The 15,501-nt window shown below is 44.2% G+C and overlaps 1 protein-coding gene across 1 annotated transcript; it reads left to right on the top strand.

Moving 5' to 3' along the window:
* Nucleotides 1-4,858: 4,858 nt before the first annotated feature.
* On the top strand, nt 4,859-13,368 carry GABARAPL1 (GABA type A receptor associated protein like 1). Its single transcript, XM_036298464.1, has 4 exons — nt 4,859-5,216; nt 9,733-9,811; nt 10,844-10,962; nt 12,104-13,368. Exons 1-4 carry the CDS (start codon nt 5,127-5,129, stop codon nt 12,167-12,169), a joined length of 354 nt encoding a protein of 117 aa, XP_036154357.1. The 5' UTR covers nt 4,859-5,126; the 3' UTR covers nt 12,170-13,368.
* The last annotated feature ends 2,133 nt before the right edge of the window (nt 13,369-15,501 follow it).

Here is a 15,501-nt window from a genome sequence, read left to right as displayed (position 1 = left end):
AGCCTCATGGTACTAATGCTTTAATTGTTCATGTTGCCCTTTGGTGATTGCAGTCCTTGTTTGGCAAGTGATATCAATGTTTCAAGCATTCTAGACCTTTCTTGAATACCAGTTTGTATATCCAACTTGCCTGTACAGGATCTCTCTTACTCCCCTCTTGCACTAACTAGATTTAGAATTTGCTCTCCCCTATGGTGTTAATATTAATTATCATAGGTGGTAAAGTTGAGTACTAACTACCCTTTCCCTCTCTCAAAAGTGTTATAAATTAAAACTCAGTAAGTACCAAAGTGGATAAATGCAAATTCAATTCAAAGGGGACAAAAGTTATTAAAAGTCAAAGAACTGGCAAGTACACATTACCATTTGAATGCCCACAGGGCACCATTTGGCTCTCCAAACTCCTTGTGTTGGAGGCTAAATTATAGAGCAGTGATGTAATTTGCAGGGAGCTGAATGTCTGAGCTGGTTTTACACTCAACTTCCTAAGACTTTAAAAAACAAACTGAAAAACCTTTTGCTCTTATATTTAAGTTTAATTTTTATTTCCTTTCATCAAATGTATGCATTAATAGAGATGTAAACGTCAAAGAGCTCGACAAGGCTTGCGAAGGAAAGCAGCACCTTCCCATCACACCCATACATATACGAAAACTTCCTACTTTTTAGCTGATCCTGTAAATTCTACATTTCTCCAAATACTATGCATGTGTTGCATTGTTGAAGATGAAAATTTAGGCATTTTTTTTTTTATTACCATGATCCCTATCTTTGCTACTATGGGGCAGGGGAAATATTCCTCTTTCCCCCTCTGGTTCTTTTTGACTGGCTGGAATAATCAAAATAACAGGAGGCAGACTGACAAGAGAAAATCAAAGTTAACTTTCTGTGCTCAGAAAACCCACCCACATGAGAGAGTCAGAGACCCTGCATACATGAGAGGTTCAGCGATAGAAAGGGGGATTGAGGTATACAAGGCAATCTGAGCTGGAGGTGAGGTAAGGTGCACTGGGGGCTTCCAAAGTCATTGCAGGATGATAAGAAGAGCAGACATTCAATATTAGTAGTTTGCCTTGGCCTATACATTGACAGGTCAAAAACAGTTATCTCTGATAATCTCTTATGGGCAAGGTCTCTAATTCAAATTCCTCCAGATAGTCAAGGGGAAGAGGAGTAGAAGTTTCTCTGGAGTCTAATCTAAAATCTCAAAGTAATCTGTATTCCACTGAAGCACATTGGGGTGGCTTGTTATGGACCCCCACACCACCATAACACTCTGAACATTTCTTGTGCCCTCCTGTCTTCTAAATATAGTTACTAGTATATATCACAATTTTGATTATATGAGTGCAATGGGAAGCAGGCTTTGTGGATTAATACTTTGGTTCTTTCCCTTACTCCTTGTCCAATCAGTTATGGTGTAGTTACTTAATAGTTCTATATTTCAATTTCTTGCTGTAAAATTGGGATAAGATGAGTATATTACATTATTATGTGAGGACTATGGGGGTTAATAGACACATACTATACATATAGCTTGTATTTTAAAACATTAGTAACTATTAACCACTTTTACTACCTTGGTGATTATCCTCATCGCTCTCGTGTGTCAAATCCTGTTTCCTGTATCCCATGTCTTTTCCTTTCTTGGTTTACTTACCCATTTCGCAGGTGCTTCCTGAAAACAGATACACAAGCAATGAAATTTTGGTTTCCATGTTTAAGGAGTGTCATGTACTACCCTTATACTTTAAATGATAATTTAGCTTGTCACAAGATTCCCTTAGGATTTTTAAGGCAAAACTAGCTGTTATAATTAAACTCTAACTTCCCTTCCCCATTTTCTGAATTCTCTCTGAGACTCCTAGTATTTGAATGTTGAAACTCTAATTTGCATCCCTTTTCCCTCTTTCCATCTGTCTTACTATTTTACTTCCTAGGAAATTTCCTCAACTTTATTGTAATGTTTCTATTGAATTTTTCCCCAAGGTCAACAGAGAATCCATAACCATGGAATGATATTAAGAAAAGAAATGACACGTTGAAATAGTGTTACAGGCGAGTTGATGAGACCTTGATTCTTGCCTTCTTGAAGGAGAGATTTCAATCAAGAGACAAAGTGTAGAAAAGCAAGCAAGAATTTATTGAGGATAGCAGAAACACTTAGGACAGTGAAACTAGGCAGGGCATAGAAGTAACAGGAGGCCTAGGCCCACTGGGAAGTCAGGAAAAAGGCTCACTTGGAGACAGGTTCAAGAAGTTAGCCTTGGGCGACCAACCTGCCACTGCCTATTGCTTCCATGGTTGCAAGTCTCCTGAGGTCTCTGAAGTTGAGGAGATATGTGCCTATGGGGGAAGGAGAGCGGGGAGGGAATGGCACAGGCATACTCTCTAGAGGGAGAGAGAACTGGGACCTTCATTTTCAAGGGTTTTAATGGCTGGGTGTTTAGGGGAGGTCTTAGGGGAGAATCAATAGAATATTCAGCATCTTTATGCTGATGTACCAAAATGAGATTTATTCTCTTAATTTGTCTGTCCTTGGGTGTGGTTGGCAAATGGCAATAACTGGGGTTCTGTTATCTGTCTTTGTGAGTAGAGTGATTTATGCTATTTACCCTGTGGTTGGGGAGGTGAAGTACAAACCATTTACTATTTACTCTTAAGTATCCTTGGTTTAGGGAAGACAATATTTACTATCAGGTGGCTGCAAACTGCTGTTTACCTATCTTAGCTTCCCTATTCTGCTTGTCCTGAAATTTTTCTAGCTTCTTACTGCTCTGTAACAATATGGTTTTATTATATTTATTCTGGCTTTAGTGGGTTCTCTCTCTCTCTCTCTCTCTCTCTCTCTCTCTCTCTCTCTCTCTCTCTCCTAGAAATGATAAAGACAAAACTTAAAGACTAATTAAGAATGGATTTGTGCCGAAACCGGTTTGGCTCAGTGGATAGAGCGTCAGCCTGCGGACTGAGAGGTCCCGGGTTCGATTCCGGTCAAGGGCATGTACCTGGGTTGCGGGCACATCCCTGGTGAGGGATGTGCAAGAGGCAGCTGATCGATGTTTCTCTCTCATTGATGTTTCTAACTCTCTCTATCTCTCTCCCTTCCTCTCTGTGAAAAATCAATAAAATATATATATAAAAAAAAAAGAATGGATTTGAATAATAGTGGTGGTTTTAAAACATGTTCACAGATTCTTTAACATTCCTCCCATCTCTGGGGTGGATTTTCACCCATAAAAATGATTGAAAGATGCCAGGGTGAAAAACAATTAACATCAAGAAGTAGGGCTATACAATTCACTTTCCTGTTTCAACAGTACAGCTTAGTTTTTTTTTTACTTTGTGGCTTTATTTTTTTAAATCAGAGACACTGAGACTTGATACAATGTAGGTGACAGGGGCTGCCCTTTGTCTCATACAGTTTTTAAAAATATATATATTTTTATTGATTTCAGAGAGGAAGGGAAAGGGAGAGAGAAACATCAACTATGAGAGAGAATCATTGATCGGCTGCCTCCTGCACGCCCCCTACTGGGGATTGAGCCCACAACCCAGGCATTTGCCCTCACCAGGAATGGAACCCTGACCTGGTTCATAGGTCCAAGCTCAACAACTGAGCCATACTGGCTGCGTTGTCTCATACAGTTTTCAGAACGTCCTGAGCTTGTTCTGGGTAAGCAGCCCTTCCTCACACTTCTTATACTTTCTGCTGCCCTCCCTCAATAGGTCCCTGCCATCAACAGAGGCTGGAAAAGCCCTAGTCCAGCCGTGGGCAAACTACAGCCCCCGGGCCGGATCTGGCCCGTTTGAAATGAATAAAACTAAAAAAAAAAAAAAAAAAGACCGTACCCTTTTATGTAATGATGTTTACTTTGAAATTATATTAGTTCACACAAACACTCCATCCATGCTTTTGTTCCGGCCTCCGGTCCAGTTTAAGAACCCGTTGTGGCCCTCGAGTCAAAAAGTTTGCCCACCCCTGCCTAGTCCCTTTGATTCTTGGTGAGGTACGGGAGGGCCCGCCACCCTTTCTGGTGGCACTTTCTATTCACCTTGGGGACACTTAAGCAGTAGTCCTATCTATCCTTCAGGTAAATGTTTGTATAAGAAAAAAAAAAGTTTGAGAAGAGCCACTGAGTTAATCACTTCAATCTTGATATTTTCTCTCCCCATCTTCTGAGCTAACAGGACAAAGTGAATCATTTCTATATTTGAGCATGCATGCAGCCCTTGGAGTCATGGCTGACACCCCTCTGGGGACCTCGGTTGCACTTCATGCCCTTCACCTAATAGGGCTCTTCGAATTCCTGAGTCACGATTTGTTTATGTTCCTGCTCCAGGCGCAAGCGGCAGCAGGAACACAAACAAAATGACGCCAAGCGGTGAAGGAGGGGTCACGGGCTAAGGAAGCCAGCCCAGCTCCCAAGGTGCCCGGCGGGTGCAACTGAAGCGGCAAAGGGCTACATGCAAGCGCAGGGCACGTCTGCACCGGCCAAAGGCACCCCAGAACCCCCTCCCCGGTTCCCCAGATTCCAGATCCCAACCAGCTGGAAAAGGCTGGTTTTTCCCCCCAGTGTGTTCGTTTTTGGACCCAACCAAGACGCAGCGAGGAAGAGGGAAGAAGACATCTTTAGAACATATTTTTTTGTTTTTAAAACCTTTTTGCATGTCACACTCTCCATAGAATAAGAAGTATAAAATCTGTTTCTGTTTGCAATGGATTCTATTCAGGACAAGGTTAGATAGGAAGAGAAGACACTGAAGTCAACCACGTGTCTGTCTCCCCCACCCCCCATCCCGCGGGGTCCGGGGCGCCGGGGGCGGGGCGAAGGGCGGGGCGCCGTGACGTCACAATCCCAACGCGCCGCCGTGTTGTTTTGTGTTCCCAGCTTTCGGGGAAAGCCGCCGCGGGTTCTTCACTCGGCCTGGCTGGACCTGCAGACGCGAGGAGCCGAGATCCCTTCCCAGAGCTCGGCCTAGAGCTGCGGTGCGACGGGAGCTGCCATTTCCGAGGCGATCCTGCGACGTCCTGAAATTTGGCGGAAGGAGGCCCGACGCGAGCGACGCAGTCATCAGCCCTGGAGGCAGGCCCCCGCCCGGGGATCTTGGAAACCCTGCGGTTCATCATGAAGTTCCAGTATAAGGAGGACCATCCCTTCGAGTATCGGAAAAAGGAAGGAGAAAAGATCCGGAAGAAATACCCGGACAGGGTCCCTGTGAGTTGCGGGGGAGGGAGGAGGGGGAGGGGGAGGGGGGCATAGGAGGACGGGGGGAGGGGGGCGAGTCGTGATGGCTGCCCTAAGGCGCAGCGGAGCGCTGGTCCCCGCAATTACTCGTCCCTGCTCGCCCGTCACTGCGGGAGAGCCAGCGGAACGGGTGCGCCGACTGCGGATCTTTAAAAACCCATTTTCCCGGGGCCCGCACCCATCTTGGCAGCGGACCGCATCCCCCCGCGGAGTCTGCGTTTGAATGACTCAGCGGTATCCGAGGCTGTGTGGGTTGGCAGGCGCTCAGAAGGTGGCCCTGTTGTGCGAGGACGGTTAGGTCGGGCCCGTCTGTTTGCTTCCTTTAAGGCCGCAGGGAAACTGATTTGGGGGGAAATCTCTGGTTGTTGCGCCCATAGATGTCTGCCTTAGCTGGCTCTCCCTTAATCGAGTTGACTTTTGGTCCTCATAGCATTGGGTTTGGGAGGCAAAGGTTCGGAAGCCAGTGGCCTTTTTTTTTTCTTTTTTCATTCTGTTAGGGTTGCGGGGGGTGGGGGGTTGGGGGGGAAAGTGCCCCAAGACCGGCCTGGCCCGGGAAACAAGGTCACGTTCTCTGCGCAGCAGCCGGGCTGCCTCGTTCTTGGCTCCCGGGCTGTGGGGGCAGGCAGCTTCCTCCGCTGCTTATTCTGATCAGCTTGTCATTAGACACAGTCAGGAAGGCCCGGGCGTTTTTCTCTGGGTTTTGGGGACCCTGGTTAATGTAATTGAGGAGGAACAGCAAGGGTATGTTTCTGCATCCGGGCGTTTTTCCCATCACCACCCCCCCTCCCTCCCCCGCCCCCGTCACTTGCCGGGTTATTCTCTCCTGTGGGCTACACAGCCGGACTGGAGAGCAGAAGACTGTTACGGGTGTTAGAGGGAGCAACAACCGTTATATTTTGGGGATGAAGGAGCAGAAACTTTAGATTGTAATCTCTATCTTCAGGCAGGGACATTAAGATCCATGTTGCACATAACTTACAGGTAAAGGAATTTCGATGATCTGATGTTGCTTTCTTGACCCAGCAGGTATGCTCAGGCCTCCTCACCGATCCTTATCTAAATGTCATGATCTCACAGCCACCAGGGCAATCTGGTAGAAACGGGAACAATCCTTTTCCTCTAAGGACAGTCCTTTTCCTCTAAGGAAGAGGAGACGTGAGGGCTGTACCATTCTCTGGAAATTGCACACCAAAAAGGATCCTTCGCTTATTGCTTTGCTGGTCTCTGGCTCTTGGGTGACCGCTTCTAAAGTTTCTCCCAAATCGGGTGATACTCCACTCTCCTATAATAACATCTAGAAGTGACAGTTAACTGTATTGATAGTTGGCCGCGAACCTGAGCATTTTCTGCCTGTAGTCATTCACTCTATCTTAATCATCCGCCCACCATTATAATCCCCATTCTATAGAGGAAGACTGAAGCGCACAGATAAATGAAGTAACTTTATAAAGGCTTCACACAGCTGGTCTGTTGCAGACCTGCTTTGGGTGCTTCCTGCTATAATGTATAATGCTCCTCCGTGTCTAATACAATTCTATCAGAATTAAGTGTGTGCACTGTGTACCTCACAGGTATTGGATGTAGAGAATAAACTATTGCTTCCATCAAGAGTCCAGGGTGGTATGGAGCTCTGTTCTTAGTAGCTCTGTGTATGTCCCAACTCTGAAATGTACCTGTTCCTAAATCTAGCTAAATTTCCTATGTTTCCTTAACATTGAGATCCATCCCAGTTCCATTTCCATGCATTCACCTGGAATGTTTCAGCTAATTCTCCCTATTCCCTTCTGCTGAGTTTGGTATTAAATTTTCACAAAATGGTATAATTTGTAAACTATTTGGACCATCACTCAGACTTCATCGTCCCTCCAGTTAAGTTTTAACCGGTAATAAGCCTCCCAGCTGCTCCTTAGGTCCTCAGCCTGTGACCTTCTTTCTAGCTGTGACGCAGGAAGAAGAGCTTTGCTGAGTTCTGAGGTTTGATCCCACTTTGGGATAGAACCCTGAATCTTGTTAAAGTGTTCTGCTTACCAAATAGAGGGTTAGAGTAGATTATTTCCAAACCCCCTTTCAGCCCCACCGTTGATGGGTGGTGGTAAAGCAGCCACGTACCCTGACGCTCACATAACTCAAGCTGAGCCCCAGCAGTCTCCAGAGCGGCCACACCTGAATAGGAGTGATTGTGCCTCAAGGGAGAAGGGTTTCATGGGTTCTTAAGATGACCTTCATAGCTACTGTGTGTTGAAAACCTGTGACATTGCAGGAAACTGTTAGGCACAGGTTGTCTATTTTTTTTTTCCCACTGTCTATTTTTTAAATACATGAACAGCCCCAAGGAGTACTAGCCACATGACATTTCACAGAAGAGAAAAACATGAGCAAAGCCTCTGGCCCAGAGCTCACTGTAAGAGAGTAGCAGAGTTGGGATTCTTGGAAACCTAAACATTTTCTGGTAAAGCAGCGCTTTGCTCCTCTCCTTCCTTTTCCTCTCCAAGCCCTCCCACCTACTCCCCCTAGCGGATGTCTTCTTTGCAGTTGGCTTTTTTTCTGCTTCCTTGTTGTGGTTTCCTTCTTTTATTTAAAAAAAAAAAAAATGATTTCAGAGAGCAAGAAAGAGATAAAAACATCAATGATGAGAGAGAATCATCGATTGGCTGCCTCCTGCACGCACCCCCCCCCCCACCCCCCCCCCCCCCCCCCACACACACACACACTGTTTGGATCGAGCCCAAAACCTGTGACCTTCTGATTCATAGGTCGACACTCAACCACCAAGCCACATCGACTGGGCTACTACAGATTTTATTTTTAAGTGTTATGCTCCTTTGGTCTTCATGGTATAGGATTATTTTTCTCCGTATACATAAAATAAGTTTTTCACTACTGTTATTTGTTTTTTTTATTTTAGAGAGAGAGGAAGGGGGAAAGAGAGAAACATTAGAGAGAACCATCAATCAGCTGCCTCCTGCAGGCCCCCTTCTGGAGATGGAACCCCCAACCTGGGCATGTGGGGGACTTGAACTGGCAACCTTTTGATGCACAACCAGTGAGCCACACTGGCCAGGGCAGTTTTTCACTATTTTAATCGGTCTCCTTAAATTTAAAAGCTTTAGACACTTTCCTCTAAGCCAGTCCGTGTGTTTAGATACCTCTGTATAATTCACAAAGCATTTTCACATAAAATTTTATCGGTTACTCAAGTCCACCGTACCAGGATCATAACTTTGTAAGGGAGATGTTGGAAAGTTATCATCTTCCCTTTACTCATTGGAATGCTGAAGCTTAGAGAGGTTAAGTGACCTGTTGAAGATCAAACAGCTACTGGGGATACTTGACCAGTGTTTATTTCTGCTTCTGTAATTTTCCTATACTTTCCAAATCCTCTGTCTAGGGTAATGATAGTTTCTAAACTAAAAGTCTAAATCTCATGGCTTTATAATAGATTTTAAATATTTAAAATTTAAATATATAATATGCATGGATTATAAATCTATAAATACTAAATATACTTTTGTAGTATGTAATTTAAATTTAAATATATTATTTAAATATTTAAAATGTTAAATATTTATAAGTCTTCTATTTTATAAATTTACATGAGTAAAAAGTTTTTAATTTTTTAAAAATATTTTTTTAAGTTAATTGTTTGAGAGAGAGAGGAAGGGAGAGGGAGAGAGAGCGAAACATCATGTCAGAGTGAATGAAATATCGATCAATCGAATGGCTGCCTTCTGCACGAGCCCGCAACCTGGGCATATGTTCTAATCAGGAATGGAACTAGCAACCTTTTGGCGCACAGGATGATGCCCAACCAACTGAGCCACACTGGCCAGGGCAAATCTTTAATTTTTACTCCTCCTATGGAAATCTATGGTTTTTCTAAATTTTCAAATATAGGAATATTTATAGACATTGAAAAATCCCTTGAAATTTTAACATAATATTTATAAATGGGTTATTGTACTGAGATAGCACAGAATATCACACTGTAAGAACTATTTTACTACTTAATTCTTTTGCTTAATAAAATAGTGTCTTGAACTTTTTTTTGTGGTCATTCTCAAAAAACTTGACAAAGTATAAAATTTAAACCACATCATCTATAACTTTAATAAATGGCATTTATAAGAAAGAAAACTAACAGGTACTCTGGACCATTGAGAAGACCTAGGGAACCTTAATGCTCTAATTAAAGACCAGAAGGCATTTATCCTATAGTATACCTGACCGGTAACTTGTAATTACTTAAAATCAAGATTCTTTTTACTTTTCATCACATGCCCTGTCCATCCTCTTGTTATTGCCGTAATAAAACTACAACCTTTCTAAGAAAGCCCATTTCCCCATATATTTGTAAGGGAGAATAAGAAATGCAAAAATGTTCCTGGGAGTAGTCAAACTCACTTCCAATGGGGAAACGGTAGGACGTGGAAGGAAAAATACTAGGTTGGTTTCCGTAGTTTTCATTCCATTCTTTGACTCCTGCCAGGTGATCGTCGAGAAGGCTCCTAAGGCCAGGGTGCCTGATCTGGACAAGAGGAAGTACCTGGTGCCCTCTGACCTCACTGGTAATGCTCTTCTTCTCTGACCCTTCCTCCCATAGCAAAGCGTTCCTAGTCCTTCCTGCGTGCATGAAGATTGTGAGACTGAGGACGTAGGTTGAAGGAAGTAGGGTTCTTCAGAAAGTTAGGTTATTCAAAATGGTGACATAATTATTGCCCATCACCAGCCCCTTAAGCATTTCGCATCGTAGTGCCTTGTTTGATGCAGGCACAGAAAAGTATAAACCATAGAAAGAGATCAGATGTCTGTTATTTAAAGCACTTAACATTATCTTTGTTACTATGATGTCACTTTATTCCAAGAGGAAAACCAGATTAGTTTCGTGCAAGAATCACATTTTAGAGATTCTCAAATGATTTCCTTGTCTCCCCAAACAACATTTTTTTTGGTTAACGTTTTACAGATACTTTGGTTAACATTTGGAATTGTGGAGGATATATTCATTCTTCACCTTGATCCTTAGTGGAATTATCACTGCATTCAGGAGACACTAGAAAGATTTTTAAATATGTTTGCTCTAGAGGTCTTAGATTTAAATATCAGCCTCCTAGAATTTCTTCAGTGGGCTCCGTAAAAGGGAAAGCGTTGAACTCCATTGTCCCAGCATTGGGATGAGTGGTGGTGCTAAGGTTACTGGAGTCGAGAAGACCACTTCCTATGACTAATTTGTGTTAGGAAGGAAGTGTGCTTCAAATCAGACTTAGACAATGCTGGGGCTGTTGCAGTCTGGATATATAGTGTTCCCTCAAAGCTGTCCTCAGGCTTAGCGTGGATATGCTAGCATCGGGTCTAAATTTGCGTAAATGAAGGTAAGCTCCTATTTTCTGAGGAATAAACTGCTCAGTGGCCTATTACAAGTACAAGGGAGTACAAGTCTGAGTTTCACTTTATTTCTATCGCTATGGGACAGTAATGGGCTCTGTTCAGATGGTATGTAAAGGTGGTACTTTAAAGGGAGCAGGTGTAGCAGGATTCTCCTAGTCCCTTGTGTTCTCTCCTCTTGCCTTTCTTTTATAAAACCTTCTTCCTTCATCCAGTTGGCCAGTTCTACTTCTTAATCCGGAAGAGGATCCACCTGAGACCTGAGGACGCCTTATTCTTCTTTGTCAACAACACTATCCCTCCCACCAGCGCTACCATGGGCCAGCTGTATGAGGTAATGGTCCTGGTGACAACAGTACGGACAGGTCTGGTGTTCTCCGGCTTTTGTTCTAGTGCATTTTGATAACACACCTGGGAAGTGGAACAGGAGGTGTTGTCTATCAGGATCCTCTTACTCACGCAGGCACTGTGAGGCTCTGTGAGATTAGACAGCACTGTCTTTCAGGAACAGAGCAGCTACTAAATGCAATCCCTTTTAATTCTTGTTCCTGTCTTGCCTTGCCTGGAGTATTATTATTTTTTTAATATGTTTTTATTGATTTCAGAGAGAGAGAGACAGACAGAAACATCAATGACGAGAGAGAATCATTGAGCGTGTGCCCTGACCGTGAATTGCACTATGACCTCCCGGTTCATAGGTTGCCACCCAACTACAGAGCCACGCCGACCAGCCTTGCCTAGAGCATTTTAACATGGGATTCTCGTTATTGAAACAGTAGGAAATGGCTTTTGATTGTGAAAGTTTCAAATAAACTGAAATTTATAATTAAGACCAAAATCTTTAAATTGTTTTAACAGGTAAACTCAGCTGGAGAGAATAATGTATGTGATTTTTTAAAAATACATATTTTTATTGATTTCAGAGAGGAAGGGAGAGGGAGAGAGAGAGAGAGAGAAACATCAGTGATAGGAGAGAATCATTGATCGGCTGCCTTCTGCAAACCCCACAGTGGGGATTGAACCCCCAACCTGGGCATGTACCCCGACCGGGAATCGAACCACAACCTCCTGGTTCATAGGTCGATGCTCAACCACTGAGCCATGCTGGCCAGACCAATGTTTGTGATTTTATTTGGTTTCCTTGGTAAACTGTCAGAATCCAATATGAGAAAATTATAGTGTAGGACTTTGTCTTGCTATATCACCTAAGAGTGTAACTTATTCCTGAAAGGATTTCACACAAGATGTTGCCTCCTGTGCCCCTTTAGTGAGTTAAATAAACTTCGAATATTCTAATCTAATTGTTATCCCGTGGCATAGATTCCCTATCAGTGTATATCTCAATGTGCATGTTTTGTTGTATCTGTGTTTTCCTCGCTAGATAGAATGAGCTTTTAAAGATAAGGATTATGTTCTAGTCGTGGAGATAATGAATGGGATGATGTTTCCTGACTTGTCCTCATCTCTTCCCCTAGGACAACCATGAGGAAGACTACTTTCTGTACGTGGCCTACAGTGATGAGAGTGTGTATGGGAAGTGAGTGGTGGCAGCCCAGCAGATGGGAGCACCTGGACTCGGGGGAGGGGGAGGGAAGTGTGTGGGACGTGGGGAAGAGATCGTTAGCTCCCGCCATGGAGGAGACAGAAGGTGAAGACACCTGGAAACACTGCACCGTACACGCCGTCATCATATTTTCACCTGCTCAACTGGTATTTTTTGCTGCTTCCTCGGCCCAGGGAGAAAGCATGTCAGGACAGAGCCGTTGGATTAGCTTTGCTCGAGGAATGGAGAGGATAGAATTTCATAGCATTGCTGCGAATTAATTTTTGTGTTCTTTCGTTTTGTTTTGTTTTGTTTGTTTTTTTTAGAAGAGACAGGAGGTGGGCAAGTGGGGGCCAGAGATGATTGTGGACTAGCATCCACTTCCGGCTCTCCCTTCTCTTCAGGCAGAGATTCTCTCTGACATTTGCACAATTTAGCTGCGGGGAGGGGAGGGGAATGTTTTAGGACTACTGGTAGTGGACCATTCCTGGGACCAAAAGAGACACATTGTAATTCAAACATTGTGCCCCATCTCTCCTACCTGTACACCTCCTCCTCCTCCATCTCCTCCTTCTCCTCGCCACGTCTCTCCCCTCCCCCCCAATCATAATCTCACAGACATCAAGCACCACCCCAGTGACGGGGATAGATGTCAGACAGAAATTTAGATGGCGCTCACTTTAGGAAAAAGGACGTGACAATGAAGGTAGTTTTGATAGCATTAACTGGAACTGATGAAGTATTGAACATCTCTGCCCAACCTGCTCGCTCTCTGGCACCCTTAGTCCCACCCCTACCTTGGACTTTAATGAGCCTCAGCCATTTCCCATCACAGACTCAACGGCTGTCCTCCCTCCTGCTGTCCCTTCTGTCTCACAGGCACGGAAATGCTAAGTGATGGCCAGCTGCTGCCCTCCTGGGGTTTTCCTTTACTGCAGCTGCTAGTTAGAAAAGCTGGAGAGGGTGACTTTTAGTAATTCGTGGGGGTTCTGTTGATTCTGATTATTTTCACTTTAGGGGTTATTCTGGGTGGGGGTGGGGAGCACTCAGACATGACATTTCAGCTCATCTCTGCTCACAAAAAGGGTTCTTCCTGTGTGGGGGAATCTGGGTGTTGATTCTGTCAGCTGCAGGTTCTTGTGTAATGTTTATGCTGTCAGGCCAAGGAAATAAAGTAATTGTATACCTTAAACTCGCCGTGAGTTCAGAGCTGTTGTCTTTGCTTAGTATGCATTACGATGGACGGCAGGTGGAGTCTCTGAGAAGAACATCTGAGTGGGTGACTGGTGGCAGTATTCGTTCACATGTGGTCAGACGTGTACAAGTTTGCTGACCAGGGGCTACCATCCAAATGTGCGTGTGGAGGTGGGGCAGTGCGGTGCGACGGTGGTGTGTGCGTGGTAAATGCTTTGTCACTGTTTTATGTGATTTTCTAAACTGGCGGGGGAAGACCGCCTACATCAGAATATAGGGGGTGGAATTGGGGATGTGCAGATGCCTAAGCCTTGTTCCAGATTTTACCCACTCAGAATCTCTGCGTAGGCGCCTGTATTTTTAATCCCATGATTCTGCTGTGCACTGAAGTTGGAGAGGCGTTGCTCTGTACACCTGGTTTTGCTCTAAGTCCCAACTAAACATATTCCCTTCACATCTTGGTCGGAGTAAGGCTAAAGCAGAAAAGGCATGTAGGTAAGGCTCCTGGGGTTACACAAACTTGGGCATTCTGACCATTTGAGTCCACTCTGTCAGGGACTAACACATGAGTGAGCAGTTGGGGTGCAAGTTAGGAGACAGTGAAAAAAAGATTAGTAGACACTGCTTTCTTAAAGAACTTCAAAACCTGTCTCTGATACTGTAATCTTGCATCTGTATCTCCAAGTGGTGTCTACCTCTGCAGTTTTAGGTGGTTATGAAAGATCCATGGCAGGACTCCACCCACCACCAAACCACGCCCAGTGGTACCGACTGAGAAAGTGCAGCCAGGATTGAGGGAAGGAAGGAGCCCGAGCCCAGCAAGAGAAAATTAAGAGAAGTTGTAAGGAGTTTTGATGTTGACATCAAAGCACTGGGAATAAGACACCTGTCACTACTGGCAGAAAAATATTTAGGTGTTTCTCATAAAGCCAAATGGAAGCTAATATTTGAATTAAGATATGAATTATATTTTTAAGGTAATGGACTTAGTCACTGCCTAAGAATGAAATGGGATAAATATTTAAAACAAATAACCCAGGCTCGTTTTGCTCTGTGGTTAGAGTGTCGGCTTGTGCACTAAGGATCACAGGTTCGATTCCTAGTCACGGGCACGTAGCTGGGTTGCAGGTTCAAATCTCCTGGCCCTGGTCAGGGTGCATGGAGGCAACCAATGGATATTTCTACCCCACTCCTGTTCCTCCCTCCTACTCCCTAAAAAATCAATAGAAAAAACATCCTTGGGTGAGGATTAGCCAAAAAAGGTAAAAATCACAACAAATACTTGGCAGATCCCAGTTCCCTACACATGGGGAGCAGTCCCTGGAGTGCACGGAACGGCGGGGCAGACCATCACTAAATCCGAGGGGTACTTTGAACTTAGAGCCTCTGTCTCCCTAGGAGGCCTTTGCCTAGTCTAGTCTGACCTATCTCTGGGTCTTTCTGTTGGAGATCATTTGTCCTTGGATGGGATTAGACCAGCCCTCTACTTTCATAAATCCCTAAAATTAAATAACTTAGTTCAGGAGCAAAGGCAAGCTGGGTGTTTGAGGGCTCCGATTTGGATGTTCCTTCCTGAACAGTAGTATCTCAGAGCCACGCCCATGATTCCTGCTGGTCCAGCTGTAAAGCCTCTCAGTGCCCCTGGCCATTGTGGAGTTAAGTCTCAGAGTAAAAGCAGCTTAGGGAATGTCTTTTCACTCCTGTCCCATGGAAGATTGATTGACACTCTGATACTTCTTCCTGGGAATCAAGTGTGAATGATGTGTCAAATAGTCCAATTTGCCCCTTAGAATTCAGTCTGAAATCACTATCAGAGATGAGTGAGTGTTTAGCTTTTATCATATATGTTGGTAGATCTCAGATCTCCGTAGGGTGAGCATACATCCAGTTTTGCAAGGAGCATCTTGATTTATGCCTGTTATCCTGATTGGTTTATTTATGCTTATTTCACTGTTACAAGTTCCCCAAAGGACAAACATAGAAGTTCACTCTCCTTATATTTAGTATAAAATGGAAGCTTATCACCACCATAGAGGGAGAGGAGGGGTGTGTGAGAGAGAGAGAGAGAGGTGGGAGAGAATTTGCCATCCAGATACATCCTGCCCCACAGCTGTTAACCCTGTGGGTGGAAACGAG

This window comes from Myotis myotis, unplaced genomic scaffold (assembly GCF_014108235.1).
Source record: "Myotis myotis isolate mMyoMyo1 unplaced genomic scaffold, mMyoMyo1.p scaffold_m19_p_3, whole genome shotgun sequence".
Taxonomy (NCBI): domain Eukaryota; kingdom Metazoa; phylum Chordata; class Mammalia; order Chiroptera; family Vespertilionidae; genus Myotis; species Myotis myotis.
This window is presented reverse-complemented; position numbering and strand designations above follow the sequence as displayed.

Excerpts from the sequence above, each read along its gene's own strand:
- GABARAPL1 (XM_036298464.1), top strand. The coding sequence starts at position 5,127 with ATGAAGTTCCAGTATAAGGAGGACCATCCCTTCGAGTATCGGAAAAAG. Across the intron at positions 5,217-9,732 it reads AATACCCGGACAGGGTCCCT|GTGATCGTCGAGAAGGCTCC; the intron begins GTGAGTTGCGGG and ends GACTCCTGCCAG. Across the intron at positions 9,812-10,843 it reads GGTGCCCTCTGACCTCACTG|TTGGCCAGTTCTACTTCTTA; the intron begins GTAATGCTCTTC and ends TCCTTCATCCAG.